At 33.6% G+C, this 17,487-nt stretch overlaps 1 protein-coding gene across 1 annotated transcript; it reads right to left on the bottom strand.

The window, feature by feature from the left end:
- Positions 1-11: 11 nt before the first annotated feature.
- Positions 12-17,257, bottom strand: LOC132731131 (histone acetyltransferase type B catalytic subunit-like; the record flags this gene model as incomplete). The annotated part of the gene is given in 8 exon segments (XM_060717258.1): positions 12-850; positions 3,626-3,742; positions 4,404-4,555; positions 6,894-7,000; positions 7,330-7,434; positions 7,823-7,976; positions 9,890-10,031; positions 17,134-17,257. Coding segments are annotated over 8 exon segments (1,069 nt in total), but the record flags the coding sequence as incomplete, so codon positions are not given.
- Positions 17,258-17,487: the final 230 nt, after the last annotated feature.

Below are 17,487 nucleotides of genomic sequence, written 5' to 3' on the forward strand. Positions count from 1 at the left end.
GAATTCTAGGGGACAAAATCCTCAATATATCTTTACAAATAGAGTATCTAAAACTTACCTCGAGTCATTTCCAAGGAACCTTTTTTTAAGATAATATTAAAGCTACATGCCTCCAGATGATTCAAAATATTTCAAGAAAAAAAAGAGAGAAAAATTAAGTTTTTAAGAAAAATAAAAGTATTAATTTACATGGTATGTGCGATTAATGTATTTATCTTCTTATTTCTACTGCATGAATAATGCAGCAAGGGCTACATTTTTGCATATTATGGTCTCTTTTTGATGAATTTTGCAAGCGGATTGTAAGTGCTGTTTGCAATCTGTAAGTTCACTTCACAATATTTTACTTTTTTTTTTTTTCCAAATTTTCATGAAAATTAGGATAAATCTGGAGTAAAGCTGCTTAAAGAATATCAATAATTATGTAATCTCCCAGGCCTTAACTAGAATTATTTTTTTCTTAAAACATTAAATAACTGTAGGTGTATATTTACAATTCATTAATATGATCTCCAAGTTTTCATTTTTATGGTATTGTACATATTTACATACTCCTTATTCAGAAGCCTTTTTAGGATAGCGATAAAGTTAGCACTGACATTTTTTTGAGTACCTGAACAGCACTATATTTTATGAATTCTTCAGAAGCCTTTCTACCGATACCGATAATTTATACACAGTTTCAAGCCATATTCAACCTTTCTATGACATGTCTATACACTTCTATCTGTTCTTCAAAAGCCTTTTCCAGATACTGATGCCGCTGTTCCATAGACATACAACTCAATGTCGCTGACAATTCATCTGGTTTTAAAGCTTTCTTTAGCTTTTCAAAATCTCTTCCATTTTTCTGAAAATTAGCAATAAAAAGTGTTGTTTTTTTTTTTTACATATTATTTTACATGTGTAACTCTTTCCATGTTACCAATGGAACTCAGTAAAATCATCGAAACTTAAAGGGACTCCATTGAGGTTTAAAAGCCTAAAAACATAACATTTGAATTTCTTACATAAATGAGCTGGGGCACTTTTACAAAGATAGTTAAGAAATAAACTTTGAAATAATTGAAAATCGTATTTATATGCTTTTCTTAGTCCAATTTGAGTGAAAAGCGTTTAAACGCTTTTCGTTTTGGGTCATTTATTTACAATGAGAATAATTTTTCTGGAAAAACGTAGTGTGCGAATGATCTGAAATCTTGCACAAAGATTAGAGGTCTAAACCTACATCAAATGGTACATTTATATGGAAAAATTTTTTTCAGTCCCATCTTATCAAAAAACTTCAGTGGAGTCCCTTTAAATCATTTTTCTGGAAATTAGTAATAAAAGTGTTTTTTTACATATAATTTCACCTGTGAAACTCTTTCCATGTTACAAATTGAACTCAGTTATATTATCAAAACTTTAATAAATGTAAGTAATTTAACTTCAAAACTGTTCTATTTTGATTGAATTTCTTTTTGTGATATATGTTTGTATTTCAAGTCTAAACCAACATTGTGAAGTAAATATGACAACATTTTACTTTTCCTGGCGCCAAAAAAATTCCTAGATGCATTATCGCATACTAAAACATGTGCCTGGCTTAAACATCCACCTTTCCATATAGCAACATTAGTTGTCCATTATCGGATTTATACAAACAGTAATAAAGAAAAGTGAACTGAAGTAAGCAACCAGAATCACTTTATAAGAATTACAGTTAACAAAACAAGGACATAATTGATTTAGATGTATACTTTTATGCAAAAATAGCGCTAATGCACTTTTTTAATGCATGTACTTCTGCAGTAGCGCTTATTAAATCCCTCTTCTTGGGCTGATTTTTAAATGCGTACATGTGCTTCTGCAGATGCTAATGCACAAAAAAAGGTGCATAAACCCTCTATTATTTAATTATATCAATATTGCCTGAAGCCAATAATCTATCATCATCGGATACTAGGGCTGGATCAATATACCGGTAAACCGATATTTATCGATTTTCCGTTTTTCAATACGGTACGGTTATCGGGTTTTAGCTATACCGATACAAAGGGAGACAACCTAATAATATTATAAACATGATGGCTTTACATTAAAACTATCGTCTTTAAAATATCCGCACAAAAGTCAAAAGTGTGGAATTTTCTCTAAAGTAAATGTTAAGAAGGCCCTCATCAATATTTGAAAGGCTGCATTGATTAGTTCAGGTGGAACAACGAATATGTCAATACACAAAAATGACGGATAAATCCGTGACAAAATTTATCCGGCAATTCAATCTCCTATATCTAACACTGGTAAAAACTACTTTCAGGTCGGCAGTAGTTTGCATTTACTTGTAATTTTTTAAACACATATTGTGAACACATAAATCCTACAAATTTATTGATTTTCCAAGATGTAGTTTGCTAACTAAATAAATGTGACTGCGCGAAGATGTAGCTAAACACTGTTTCCCGGTATGTTACGGATTACGACACCACAACATCATGACATGATATTTATATTTTTATTGTAATTTTACTGTTTAAGATAGAAAAAAACATGATTTGTTAGAAAATTTTCAATGTTCCAATACTTTCTCAGCGTATATATTTCAAATTCTACAAAAATTTGATTTTATTATAAAGATCTTATAATTTAGAACAGATGATTTGTAGACAGTACTAGACTCCTGTCATAATAAATAGTGATGTTTTAATTATTTTCTGTGTTAACTTTTCCTAGTATTTACGTTATTATATTTTTGCATTGAATAATTTCTCTACAAAGCTTTTTAATTTTTTTTTTTAAAAATAATTGTTTTATCTAAAAAAAGGTCATGTCATTTTCAAAATATTACCTCAAATGTACTAATTAAGGTACCTATGTACCTGCTCTGTATTATATATCACCATTAACAAAGTCAAAATCTAAAAAAGGTATAAGAAAGATTCAATAATATTTCACCAGGGCATCTATGAAATGTAAATAGTACTTTTAATAAGTACATTTGTACATCCTAACAATGAAACATCATTGTACTGTATTGTCAATACGTATTGTGTATCGTTGGTCTGTATCGCAATACGTATTGTATCAGAAATTTCTGATCAATACCCAGCCCTATCGGATACCCATGGTTGATTAACATGACATGTAATCAACTGTGGGTAAATTGAATCAAATTGTGTCAATATGCATCAACAGGTGCGTAAAATATTGACCAATGAAATCCTGTTTAGCAAAATTTATATTGTTCGTCAGCAAAGGTAAACAACTATCAGAAACAAAATAGCAGCGCCCATGGTGTAGACCTGTTTTCAAGTGTCTTAATAATATAAAAGGCAAAACTATCCCCAAACTTAATTATTCCACAAGCAGAGACCACAATAGTATTTTTTTTCTAGAATTAATGTTTCATCACGCCATATAGAACGAGCCTTTTGATTGGTTTTAATTGCCTCAGGAAATTGTGAGGCAACCAATGGAAAGCTGTCTGACACACTTCTTATCGACTGGATATCGGCGAAAAATCCCACGGCTGATAAATGTTAATGGTTCGTCCGTGGATATCCGAAGATGATAATCTATATCAAAATAAATTAGCTATGTAAGAAAATTTTTTTCATAACAAAATAACTAAGGAAAAATTTACTTGAAAAGGGATGTTTAATCTTCTCTTGATGTCCAGCCTGTATTGTCTGAACTTTTCTTTGTCTGCCTCACTTGTAGCCTTCAATCTTAATATTTCATATATTCTTCTTGCTTGTTTCTGAAAATAATAGTCAGAAACAATAAATAAAACTGTATCTTAATATGTAATTGACAATACCTCTTATTATTTTGATGTACAAATAGAACTATAAGCCATTTTGTTTTGTTGTTTGGTGTTACAGCAAACCCACACTAAATAAGTCATATGGCACCGAAACAGGAAAACATGATTTTGGCTAACTGCAGGTGTTATAAACTTTAAAGCAACACCAGGGGTCAAACCTCAAATATCCAACCAAGGTATAGCTAGAGCAACATTTTTATCTTATTTAGTTGCGGCATTAAAACTTAATAATCATTCAGTATAAAAGGCACATTATGCCCCAGATATCAATATATATATTTTTTTCCTTATTCTTTAGAAAGGTAACTATGTGTTTAATAATATTTTGACAGTGAATTTAGAGCAACTTAAATGTAAAATAACTGAAAAAGCTAGCATTGACTAAGCAGTAATGTAATCAGAGAAGAATTTTGTCTTCCATACAAAATACTAACTCACTATAATTATACCAGTTGTCAAAGAAGTGAAAGGTTGTAAATCTATAATGGCCATTGAGTAAGTTTTAAAAAAATGTAAGTAAAAAGATACAAAAAATAAAAAGGTTTTGTGAAATAAAATGATAAACATTTCAGGGCTTTATGGGCCTTTAACTTACGCTGTTGAGCTTAAGTTTAAGCCTGGCTTCATGAGACATATCATCATCAAATCCTTCATGTAACTTGGCTGGCTGAAAACTTTTCAAATTCATACAGTTCCGTGCATCAACAAAGTCACGTAAACGCTGAAAGTTCTCCGATGGATCTTCAACTGTAAGAAAGTCAGTAAGAATTCATGTATGTATGTTACCAAGGGGACCCTAAGGGCCCTTGATCGCTCACTTGAGAAATAGGTCAAAAGATCAAAGCTACAGTTACCTTATTTTATCAGTATAGTATTTAGGGGAAGTGACAATAAATTAAAAAGAACAAGCAATTATCATAGTATTGCAAGCAATCCATAAGTCCCCTACCGGTTAGAACCCCATCAACATTCTGAAGGGCCATTTGCCATTCACTAATGTTTCAATTTTTCTCTATTTTAAGTAAATTTGTTGGAAAAGTTCTTTAAAAGTGATCACAGGAAACAGTTTTTATGAACAGACAGACAGACGGACTGAAGGACACTCGTAAAGTAAATATTTGAAACATCCCTGTTACCAAAATATAACATTTTGAAAGCAAAATTCTTAAAGAGGAGATAACTCTTGAATTAAAGATGCAATTTCATAAAAATTTTCAGCTCTTTTGGACTCATCACAAATATTGTATATTTGCCATGTTTTGTTGCCAAGGCAACTGATATTTTTTCAAAATAGGAAGAACAGATAAGACATGCATAATCTCAAGAGTGCTATTTACCCATATGTCAAGTTTCATAAAAATATTTCCAGTACTTTTTGAGTTATCACTGGATTCAGTTTATGGGTAAAATTTGCCATATTTTCAGCCTATTTGTTGCCATAGCAACCAGAATTTTCAACATAAGAAGAAAAGAAAAAGACATGCATAATCTAAAGACTGCCATCTACCCATATGTCAAGTTTCATAAAAATATTTCCAGTACTTTTTGAGTTATCACTGGATTCAGTTTATGTGTAAAATTTGCCATATTTTCAGTCTATGTGTTGCCATAGCAACCAGAATTTTCAACATAGGAAGAAAAGAAAAAGACATGCATAATCTCAAGACTGCCATCTACATATATGTCAAGTTTCATAAAAATATTTCCAGTAATTTTTGCGTTATCACTGGATCCAGTTTATGTGTAAAATTTGCCATATTTTCAGCCTATTTGTTGCCATAGCAACCAGAATTTTCAACATAGGAAGAAAAGAAAAAGACGTGCATAATCTAACGACTGCCATCTACCCATATGTCAAGTTTCATAAAAATATTTCCAGTACTTTTTGCGTTATCACTGGATCCAGTTTATGTGTAAAATTTGCCATATTTTCAGCCTATTTGTTGCCATAACAACCAGAATTTTCAACATAAGAAGAAAAGAAAAAGACGTGCATAATCTCCATACTGCCATCTATCCATATATCAAGTTTCATAAAAAATATTTTCAGTACTTTTCAAGTTATCGCGGGATCCAGTTTTGTGGACGGACGGACTGACTGACAGACAGACAGACGGACGGAGGGTAAACCTAAAGTCCCCTCCGGTTAACCAGTAGGGGACTAACAAGAGCCCGGTTTGAGCCGGGTGATGCTCCCCGAATAGGTTTTGGACACAGGAAAGTACACCTCTTGTAGTTTCAGAGTTATGTCCCAGGAAAAAGTTCAAAGTGCAATAATTCCAAAATTAGGCAAGGCAGTGTTACTGTTCTTTGCACTGCACTTATAATCAATGTGATCTATCAACCTACAAAGTTTCTTGATGATATCTCTTATGATTTCCGAGTTATGTCCCGGACAACTTCAAAAAGTAAAAATAAACAAAGGGCAATTACTCCAAAATTAGGCAAGGCAGAGTTATGATTCTTAGGCACTGCACATCTACCCATTGAGATATATCTACCTACAAAGTTTCATGTTTGATATTTCTTATAGTTTTACAGCTATGTCCTGGACAAGATTTTTCTAAAAGGGGAGATAATTAAAAAATGAGGCTTAACAAAGTTATGGTTCTTTTGCACTGCACCTCTCCTCAATAAGATCTATCTACCTACAATGTTTCATCTTGATATCTCTTATAGTATTAGAGTTATGTTCAAGACAAAGTTCAAAGTGTTTAAATTAACAAAGGGCAATAACTCCAAAATTAGGACAAATAGTGTTATTGTTTTTATGCACTGCACATCTACCCATTGAGATCTATTCACCTACAAAGTTTCATGTTGATATCTCTTATAGTTTTAGAGTTATGCCCCGGACAAGATTTTTCTATAAGGGGAGATTATTCAAAAACCGGGCAAAATAGAGTCCCTCAATGCCCTCTACCACTGTATGAAGTTTCAACAAATTATCTCCAAGGGTTTTCAAGTTATGCTCCGGACAAGACAACGGACGGACAGACGGACGGACGGACATGGCACTGACTATATGCTCCCCTGAAATTTTTCGGGGAGCATAAAAATCATATGAAGGTATTTGTTTCTGTACCTGTGATGTCAAGAATATCTGAGTCGCCATAGCAACCATTATAGAATGTCTGTAATAACTGTGCTCCATGGCCTTGTTTTTGAAATGGAGGTAACACCAGAACCTGGCTGAAATAACAACAAAAAAAACAGAAATAAAATCACATCAAATAATTGTTCAGTTAATTCTTAAAATTTCCTTAATCTGCAGAAAACATAAAACTTTTAAATTGTAAATTAAATTGTATTAAATTGTACAGTTTCAAAATTGGATACAAGTCCTTTTCACTTACGAAGATGATATTTAATTTCTTGTTTACACTAAATTCATTCTCACAAAAGTTATGTAATATACAATTTCAATATAAAACAAAATTGTTTACAGTAATGGCACTTGCACCACTTTAATGCAGAATTACAGTGTATATTGAAGAGAATGAAAAACTTTCTCCACCTACCTGATTCTTGGCCGGGTTCTACAAGGGTAGGCATAGTACTTGTAAACTGTCATATAACCAGCTATAGCGTACATAGGGTTACCATCTTTCTTGTATTTTTCAAACCTATTAAATCAAATAATAGTCACATCATGTAATACATGTATATACACAAGAGTGATCAGTGATCACATGTGTCACCTCATGATAGCCAATAGCATGCTGCAGCTACTTTGTAGCTTAAGACACAAAAATCATTAACAAGCCAAACCGTGTTTTTTCGAAGGACCGTTATTGATGTGCATAGGATTTGGAACAAGTGTGACCTATTTAAACATTAAAATTGGGTTTCATTAGAAATTTTATATTATATACAACCATAGTACAGCATACGGTAACAATAATGATATACAGCGGTATCATTTAGTAAAATACTGTTAAATTTATTTTTCTTTGCAGTTTCAAGGCATAGTTATTGTAAAAAGTACAATAAATCAGAGGGTAAATGTCTTACAGTAAATAAAAGGTCCATCTTTCATCATCAACATCTATAAAGGAGGCAGCATCAATGTAGAACAGTATAAATGTCTGAAGTCTCTCGTGATACTCTCGGAACCCGGGACATTCGATGTCCGTCTTGTATATCTCAAACTGTCTATCTTCACCGTCTACAAACAAAACAATGTTACCTCTTTAATAATGTAACTATTAACCTCTTTATTAACGTAACTTTTAACAGGGCTCCAGATAAGATGCGTATACGCGTAAATTACGCATGGAAATAACACGTTTACGCATTCAAAACAAAATTTAAGCGTATGAAAACGCACACAAAATTCAGGTTACGCATTGAGCAACATTTCTTTCGCGTATAAACGTAACCGAAAGTAAACTCGGTGATTATCTTATTTTTAATTTCGTCTGAACGCTTTGCAAGCGTCTACCGGTAACTTCCTGTAGTTCCGACCATCATCGGTTGTTATCGTATGTATAGTATGGTGGTGGAATTAACTTCGTATGAATGCTTTGCAACGTCTAACGGAAACTTCCTGTAGTTCCGACTATCATCGGATGTTATCGTATGTATAGTAAGGTGGTGGAATTAACACAATTTCATAAACATCCGGTACAATGTCGCTGTCAAAAGTTAAAACGATTGACTCGTATTTTATGCCGAAAAAAATCGGTTAAGGTTATAATTAATGAAATAATTAGCGCTGCCACGTATGAGCAACAGAAACATGCCTCAGGTTCAGATAAAACGTATGCCGTTTGGAAATGCAAGATTATAAACCAAGGGAGTCCAAAAAGCAAAAGAAATGACTTTGAGTTTGACATATCTTGTATTACAAGTATGATAATGCAATAAACATGGAAGCATAATAAATGTTTTACGGAGTAAAAATACTCCTGCCAAATTTCAGATTTCAAGTTTTACTCATTCACAAAAAAGTCAATGAGTAAATACTTATTGCCCTAAAAAATTATCTGGAGCCCTGTATTAACCTCTTTATTAATGTAACTATTAACCTCTTTATTAATGTAACTATTAACCTCTTTATTAAGGTAACTATTAACCTCTTTGTTAACGTAACTATTAACCTCTTTATTAACGTAACTATTAATCTCTTTATTAAGGTAACTATTAACCTCTTTATTAAAGTAACTATTAATCTCTTTATTAAGGTAACTATTAACCTCTTTACTAAGGTAACTATTAACCTCTTTATTAAGGTAACTATTGACCTTTATATAAAGGTAACTATTAATCTCTTTATTAAGGTAACTATTAATCTCTTTATTAAGGTAACTATTAACCTCTTTACTAAGGTAACTATTAACCTCTTTATTAAGGTAACTATTGACCTTTATATAAAGGTAACTATTAATCTCTTTATTAAGGTAACTATTAATCTCTTTATTAAGGTAACTATTAATCTCTTTATTAAGGTAACTATTAACCTGTTTATCAACATAACTATTAACCTCTTTATCAACATAACAAGTAACCTCTTTATTAACAAAACTACAACCCTCTTTTTTAGTATATTTTTTTTTCATATTGTATGAGAAATAAACATTTTATATTCCTTGTACATTTACTTCCTTATTTTTATTCAGATTTTTATTTTTCGTTGGTTTTATATATGCATCTTGCTATTTCTAAGCATCTACAATAATTTTTAAGGAAACCTCTGATACAACAAAGCAAATTGCGAAGTTTTTTTTTGCTGGAACAGCAACAATGGCAGTTTAAAACTGAAGTTGGAGATACAGACTGAAGCTTCTACTGACAGAAATATTTGACAATCTAATATAGTACAGTGGTGCTTTAACAGTAAGGGATTGCAGGAATGTTGCAGTATTTATAACAGTGTTTGCATGCATGTTCTGTGAAATAATTATTATTCATGGAGCACAAATTTTATATATTTCATAAAACCACATCAATTTGAAAATTGCAAAAGCTTGCCAATGATTGGCTAAAGACCATTAGATGACAACCTTTTGGTGATCATCAGATCCTAATAAGTAGCGTTATTTAGGACCTGATTTTAATCAGATTGATTTTTATTATTACCTTTGTTCACTGTGTAGGAATGCAGCAGTTCACCATAGGGTTTAAAGTTTACATCTTTAGCCAAAGCCGCACTGAAGTCATCAATGTTTGTGTAATATCCTGGTGGTAATTCCTTTGACAGAGACCCGACTACATCATCTGGCTGAGATAAATGAAATAGAATTATGATGTAATATACTTCAAAATTTATTTTATTTAAAAAGGGAAAGATGATACTGAAAGATGCCAACATAGTCATAGTAATTGATAAATCTGTGAGCCAGGACAACTATCTCTCATTCAAGTTGGAAACTTTTACGCTACAGTAGCACAGTCAGGTCATGTTTTTAAGATTTCTACCCCTAATACAAGGACTCGTCTTTCAGTCTTGACAAAACCGTTCAACATATTTTAGAGAATATTTTAAAATGTGCAATGACTGAATAATGAACAGTGCAGACCATGATCAGATGGCATAGATGTGTTGGTTTATCTTGGTCCCCACTTGTTGCATGAGAAGGTTTATTGCCATTTACTGGCATAATGCTGAAGATTAAATATGTTTAAGCAAACTACATTTAAAATGTTTAGAAACGACGTTGAGGTAGTGATATACAGCTCTGCTTTTTCCTGCAGTAAAGAAAAGTTAGTGGTTCTGTTTACGAAGCAGAAAAAAACTAGAAATGTGTCCATAGGACACGGGTGCCCCCATCGCGCCACTGTTCTGTCAATCTTATGACTCTAGAGCAAATATTTTTTGAAAACTAAAAATCTTTTACTAATTAAAGGGCAAGAACTTTACAAATACTGAATAAATCCACAAGCAAACCCCAAGGTGCATAAGTACAACATAATGAAATGGTTTTTACTAAGTCAAGGGTAATAACTCTAAAAATACTGGATAAATCCACAAGCAAAACCACAGGTGCAAAACTACATATGCTGAGCAACCTTCCTGTAAGGTTTAATGACTCTATGTCAAATACTTTTTGAGTTACATGCGACACAATTAGAAAATTGCAAAATTTTACTAAGTCAAGGGCAATAACTCTAAAAATACTAAATAAATCCAGACAAAAATACCCAGGTGCACAACTACACATGCTGATCAACATTCCTGTAAAGTTTCATGACTGTATGTCAAATCCTTTTTGAGTTACATGCGACACAAGTTGAACTAGAAATGTGTCCATAGGACACGGGTGCCCCCACCGCACCACTGTTCTGTCAATCTTTTTACTAAGTCAAGGGAAATAACTCTACAAATATTTGATAAATCCACAAGCGAAACCCCAAGTGCAAATCTAAAATATGCTGAGCAACCTGCCCATAAGGTTTAATGACTATGTCAAATCCAAGTTGAAAATTGCAAAAATTTTCTAAGTGAAGGGCAATAACTCTAAAAATACTAAATAAATCCAGACGAAAATACCTGGTGCACAACTGCACATGCTGATAAATATGTCTGTAAAGTTACATGACTCTAGGTCAAATACTTTTTGAGTTACGTGCGACACATGTTGAAAATTGCCAAATTTTACTAAGTCAAAGGCAATAACTCTAAAAATACTAAAAATATCCACACGAAAATACCCAGGTGCACAACTACAGATGCTGATCAACATTCCTGTAAAGTTTCATGACTCTAGGTCAAATTCTTTTCGAGTTACGTGCGACACAAGTTGAAAATTGCAAAATTTTACTAAGTCAAGGGCAATAACTCTGAAAATACTAAAAATATCCACACGAAAATACCCAGGTGCACAACTACAGATGCTGGTCAACATTCCTGTAAAGTTTCATGACTCTAGGTCAAATTCTTTTCGAGTTACGTGCGACACAAGTTGAAAATTGCAAAATTTTACTAAGTCAAGGGCAATAACTCTGAAAATACTTAAAATATCCAGGCGAAAATACCCAGGTGCACAACTACACATGCTGATCAACATTCCTGTAAAGTTTCATGACTCTAGGTCAAAAACTTTTTGAGTTACATGCGACACAAGTTGAAAATTGCAAATACTTTTTGAGTTACGTGCGACACAAAAGTGAACGGACGGACGGACAGACGGACAAGGGTAAATCTAAATGCCCGCCACTAACGTGGGGGCACAAAAAAGCCCCAAAAATCTACCAACTTAAAATACTGTTCATGATGCAGGGCCCTCGATCAACCAAATCTGCGGCCGATATTCGGCCGCATTCCCCCACCAAAATAGTATGTTTTTTTCCCCCTAACAGAGGTAAAAATTCCCCCCAGGGCTCCAGATAATTTTTTAGGGCAATGAGTATTTACTCATTGATTTTTTTGTGAATGAGTAAAACTTGAAATCTGAAATTTGGCAGGAGTATTTTTACTCCTTAAAATGTATGTAAAAGAGTAAAACATTTATTATGCTTCCATGTTTATTGCATTATCATACTTGTAATACAAGTTATGTCAAAGTAATTTCTTTTGCTTTTTGGACGCCCTTGGTTTACAATCTTGCATTTCCAAACGGCATACATTTTATCTGAACCTGAGGCATGTTTCTGTTGCTCATACGAGGCAGCGCTAATTATTTCATTAATTATAACCTTTACCGATTTTTTTCGGCATAAAATACGAGTCAATCGTTTTAACTTTTGACAGCGACATTGTACCGGATGTTTATGAAATTGTGTTAATTCCACCACCTTACTATACATACGATAACATCCGATGATAGTCGGAACTACAGGAAGTTTCCGTTAGACGTTGCAAAGCATTCATACGAAGTTAATTCCACCACCATACTATACATACGATAACAACCGATGATGGTCGGAACTACAGGAAGTTACCGGTAGACGCTTGCAAAGCGTTCAGACGAAATTAAAAATAAGATAAGAAAGTTTACTTTCGGTTACGTTTACGCGAAAGAAATGTTGCTCAATGCGTAACCTGAATTTTGTGTGCGTTTTCATATGCTTAAATTTTGTTTTGAATGCGTTAACAAATTATTTCCATGCGTAATTTACGCGTATACGCATCTTATCTGGAGCCCTGTTCCCCCTCAAAACATATAAAGTGTTAAAGAGAACAAGAGGGCCATGATGGCCCTGAGGTCGCTCACCTGTATATAGCCCCCCCACCCCCCCCCCCCGGCCAATTTTTACCCAAGGGCTTTTATTTGTTTATTTGAACAGACTTGGTAGACAGCCATAAGAAGATGTTTCATGCTAAACATCTAAGTTCTAGCTCATTGGGTTTTTTAAAAGAAGATTTTTAAAGTTTTTACTATACACATATAGTTAAAAACAATGACACCCCTGGGGCAGGGCCAGTTTTGACCCCCGGGCTTTTATTTGAACAAACTTTGTAGATATTTACTTAAAGATGTTTCATGCTTAATATCTAAACTCTAGCTATTTGGGTTTTTTCAAAGAAGATTTTTAAGTTTTTGCTATACACATATAAGGAAAATCAATGACCCCCCCCAGGCGGGGCCAGTTTTGACCCCAGGGCTTTTATTTGAACATACTTGGTAGACACCCATTAGAACATGTTTCATGCTAAATATCTTAGCTCTAGCTCTTTGAGTTCTTTAAAAGAAATTTTTTAAGTTTTTACAATATGCATATAGGGAAAATCAATGACCCCCTGGGGTGGGGCCAATTTTGACCCCAGGGCTTTTTTTTTAACAAACTTGGTAGACACTCATTAGAAGATGTTTCATGCTAAATATCTTAGCTCTAGCTCTTTGGGTTCTTTAAAAGAAGATTTTTTAAGTTTTTACTATATGCATATAGGGAAAATCTATGACCCCCTGGGGCGGGGCCAATTTTGACCCCAGGGCTTTTATTTGAACAAACTTGGTAGACATTCACTAGAAGATGTTTCATGCCAAATATCTAAGCTCTAGCTCTTATGGTTCTTTAAAAGAAGATTTTTTAAGTTTTTACTATATGCATATAGGGAAAATCAATGACCCCCCGGGGTGGGGCCAATTTTGACCACAGGGCTTTAATTTGAACAAACTTGGTAGACACTCACTAGAAGATGTTTCATGCTTAATATCTAAGCTCTAGCTCTTTGGGTTCTTTAAAAGAAGATTTTTTAAGTTTTTACTATATGCATATAGGGAAAATCAATGACCCCCTGGGGCGGGGCCAATTTTGACCCCAGGGCTTTTATTTGAACAAACTTGGTAGACACTCATTAGAAGATGTTTCATGCTAAATATCTTAGCTCTAGCTCTTTGGGTTCTTTAAAAAAAGATTTTTTAAGTTTTTACTATATGCATATAGGGAAAATCTATGACCCCCTGGGGCGGGGTCAATTTTGACCCCAGGGCTTTTATTTGAACAAACTTGGTAGACACTCACTAGAAGATGTTTCATGCTTAATATCTAAGCCTTAGCTCTTACGGTTCTTTAAAAGAAGATTTTTTAAGTCTTTACTATATGCATATAGGGAAAATCAATGACCCCCCGGGGCGGGGCCAATTTTGACCCAAGGGCTTTTATTTGAACAAACTTGGTAGACACTCACTAGAAGATGTTTCATGCCAAATATCTTAGCTCTAGCTCCTTGGGTTCTTTAAAAGAAGATTTTTTAAGTTTTTACTATATGCATATAGGGAAAATCAATGACCCCCTGGGGCGGGGCCAATTTTGACCCCAGGGCTTTTATTTGAACAAACTTGGTAGACACTCACTAGAAGATGTTTCATGCCAAATATCTAAGCTCTAGCTCTTAGGGTTGTTTAAAAGAAGATATTTAAAGATTTTTCTTTCGGTTGCCATGGCAACCAGAGTTCTGCATGGAATTAAATTCTTTGAACAATTTTTAAAGGTGACCACCAAAGGAACATTCCTGTGAAGTTTGGATGAAATTGGCTCAGTGGTTTATGAGGAGATGTCATTTAAAGCAAAAGTTTACGGACGGACGCCGGACGGACGCCGGACGAAAAGCGATCACAAAAGCTCACCCTGTCACTTTGTGACAGGTGAGCTAAAAATGAAAACTAATGTTGTTTTTGAAAATTAAAATCAATCTATTTGACGTCTATTTTGTAAGCGGAATATCGTACAGTACATGTCTGCATGTTTCCGTTTGTTTTTTCCCTCAAAATCTACCGTCACATATTGGCCTTTCATCCTGTAAAAATGCTAAAATTTCAACAGAAATATGCAGAAAAAAATCACAATTCCCGTCAACAATTTGATTTCAAATTGTTTATTCATGAAATCATTTTTTTGTCTTCAAAATGTTACATCAACCACGGTAAATTTTGCCGTAAATTACAAACTTGTAAGTTTTGTTTTCATGATACTTTATTAAACAAGCAAATTCGTTGAATTTATATCCCCCGCCGAGTACTGGTTATTATTAACACAACAACTGAAGACATAAGGCTTTATTTATATATTAATCATGGCATAAACTGTAAAATTCTTTGAACTTGAAGCCTTGTACCTTCAAACAAGAAGAGTTTTTAAGTTTTCACTATATGCATATAAGGAAAATCTATGACCCCCTGGAGTGGGGCCAATTTTGACCCCAGGGCTAAAATTTGAACAATTTTGGCAGAGGACCTATATGTTATATCATATACCAAATATCAAAGCTCTAGGCCTTGTACTGTCAGACAAGATTTTTTAATTTTGCATTTTTGAAACTCCTTTTCTGGCCCCGTGTGACTGATGATTGTGATTGAAAATTACAAAATTTTACTAAGTCAAGGGCAATAACTCTAAAAATACTAAAAATATCCAGACGAAAATACCCAGGTGCACAACTACACATACTGATCAACATTCCTGTAAAGTTTCATGACTCTAGGTCAAATACTTTTTGAGTTACATGCGACACAAGTTGAAAATTACAAAATTTTACTAAGTCAAGGGCAATAACTCTAAAAATACTAAAAATATCCAGACGAAAATACCCAGGTGCACAACTTCACATGCTGATCAACATTCCCATAAAGTTTCGTTGAATTCCAGCCATTAGTTGCAGAGAACTACTCCGGAAACGAAATTCGGACAAAATTTTACTGAGTCAAGGGCAATAACTCTAAAAATACTAATAATATCCTGACGAAAATACCCAGGTGAACAACTACACATACTGATCAACATTCCTGTAAAGTTTCATGACTCTAGGTCAAATACTTTTTGAGTTACATGCGACACAAGTTGAAAATTACAAAATTTTACTAAGTCAAGGGCAATAACTCTAAAAATACTAAAAATATCCAGACGAAAATACCCAGGTGCACAACTTCACATGCTGATCAACATTCCCATAAAGTTTCGTTGAATTCCAGCCATTAGTTGCAGAGAACTACTCCGGAAACGAAATTCGGACGGACGGATGGACGGACGGACGGAAGGACAACGCCAAAACTATATCCCCCTCCCGATTCCATCGGCGGGGGATAATAACTGATGAAAAACGATCTTATAATAAACAATCAATTTAATTTTATATAATTTACATCGGAAACAACTAGAATTGTGGATGTGTAAACAGAAAACAAACAAATTTTCATTTGTCACATATTTTCGCGATGCCGATTTTTACGAATGTTTTACAAAGTCAAGAAAAGGAAGCTTTGTCTTAGTAAAAGGTGTGTTAGAACACTAAAAATGTAGTTTATGAATAGAATTTACTTTAGGTCCATGTATTGTTCATATTAGTTGAAATGGAGACATTTGTCTGAATGTGTTTCACAATGCTTATTTTTCTTTTATTTTTTTATTGGGGGGGTGGGGGGGGGGGGGGGGGGGGGGGGGGAATCATAAAGAAAGCTAAGCAGCATAAAGATCTGATGGTGTAAGGATTTTAAAAAAACTTTTCTTCAAATCTTATCAATCACTTCTGAACAGTTAAGTGTAACCTATTTGGGATTTTTAAAAAAATAGTATGCGTGTAAATAAAAAAACAGCTGATATTTAAATAAGTTTATTTGTTATTTGATCATGAAAAAAAAGAGGAAAATTCCCCCCATACACTAAAATTCCCCCTGCTGAGGGTAGCGACCCGCTTCCCCCAAATTGGATTGAGGGCCGTGATGCAGGAAAAAAAGCCCCAAAAATCTACCAACTTAAAATACTGTTCATGAGTCAGAAAAAATCCCCAAAAATCTACCAACTTAAAATACTGTTCATGATGCGGAAAAAAAGCCCCAAAAATCTATCAACTTAAAATACTGTCATGATGCAGGAAAAACACACACAAAAATTCCCAAATTAAATTTTTTTTAATAAATATTAATTATACAAAACTTCTGAGTTACCTTTAGTCCATCAAATTTCTCAGGAGAGACTTTATCTGTGTATTTAATATTGAGGTATGTTGTCAGCTTGGACGCACTGTAGTACAGTTGTATGGCAAGGTCTTTGTACCCAAATATGTTTTCTCTGAAATGAAGATGAAACATCAATCACAGTTGACAGATGATTTTAAGATCAATGCAAACGTTTCATGACGTGTCTTCTGAAATGAGCCACAAGTATGGCAGTTATTATAACTGTAACGAAATATAATTGTTTAAACAGTATTTTAAGTTTATATACCAGCAATACATTCCTTTAGAAAGAAAGTAAAATTAGACAGTAACGTGATAAATCAAGAAATCAGACGAGGTGAA

The sequence above is a fragment of the Ruditapes philippinarum genome, unplaced genomic scaffold, assembly GCF_026571515.1.
Source record: "Ruditapes philippinarum isolate M1 unplaced genomic scaffold, ASM2657151v2 ctg17544_1_1_1_1, whole genome shotgun sequence".
In the NCBI taxonomy this organism is placed as follows: Eukaryota; Metazoa; Mollusca; class Bivalvia; order Venerida; family Veneridae; genus Ruditapes; species Ruditapes philippinarum.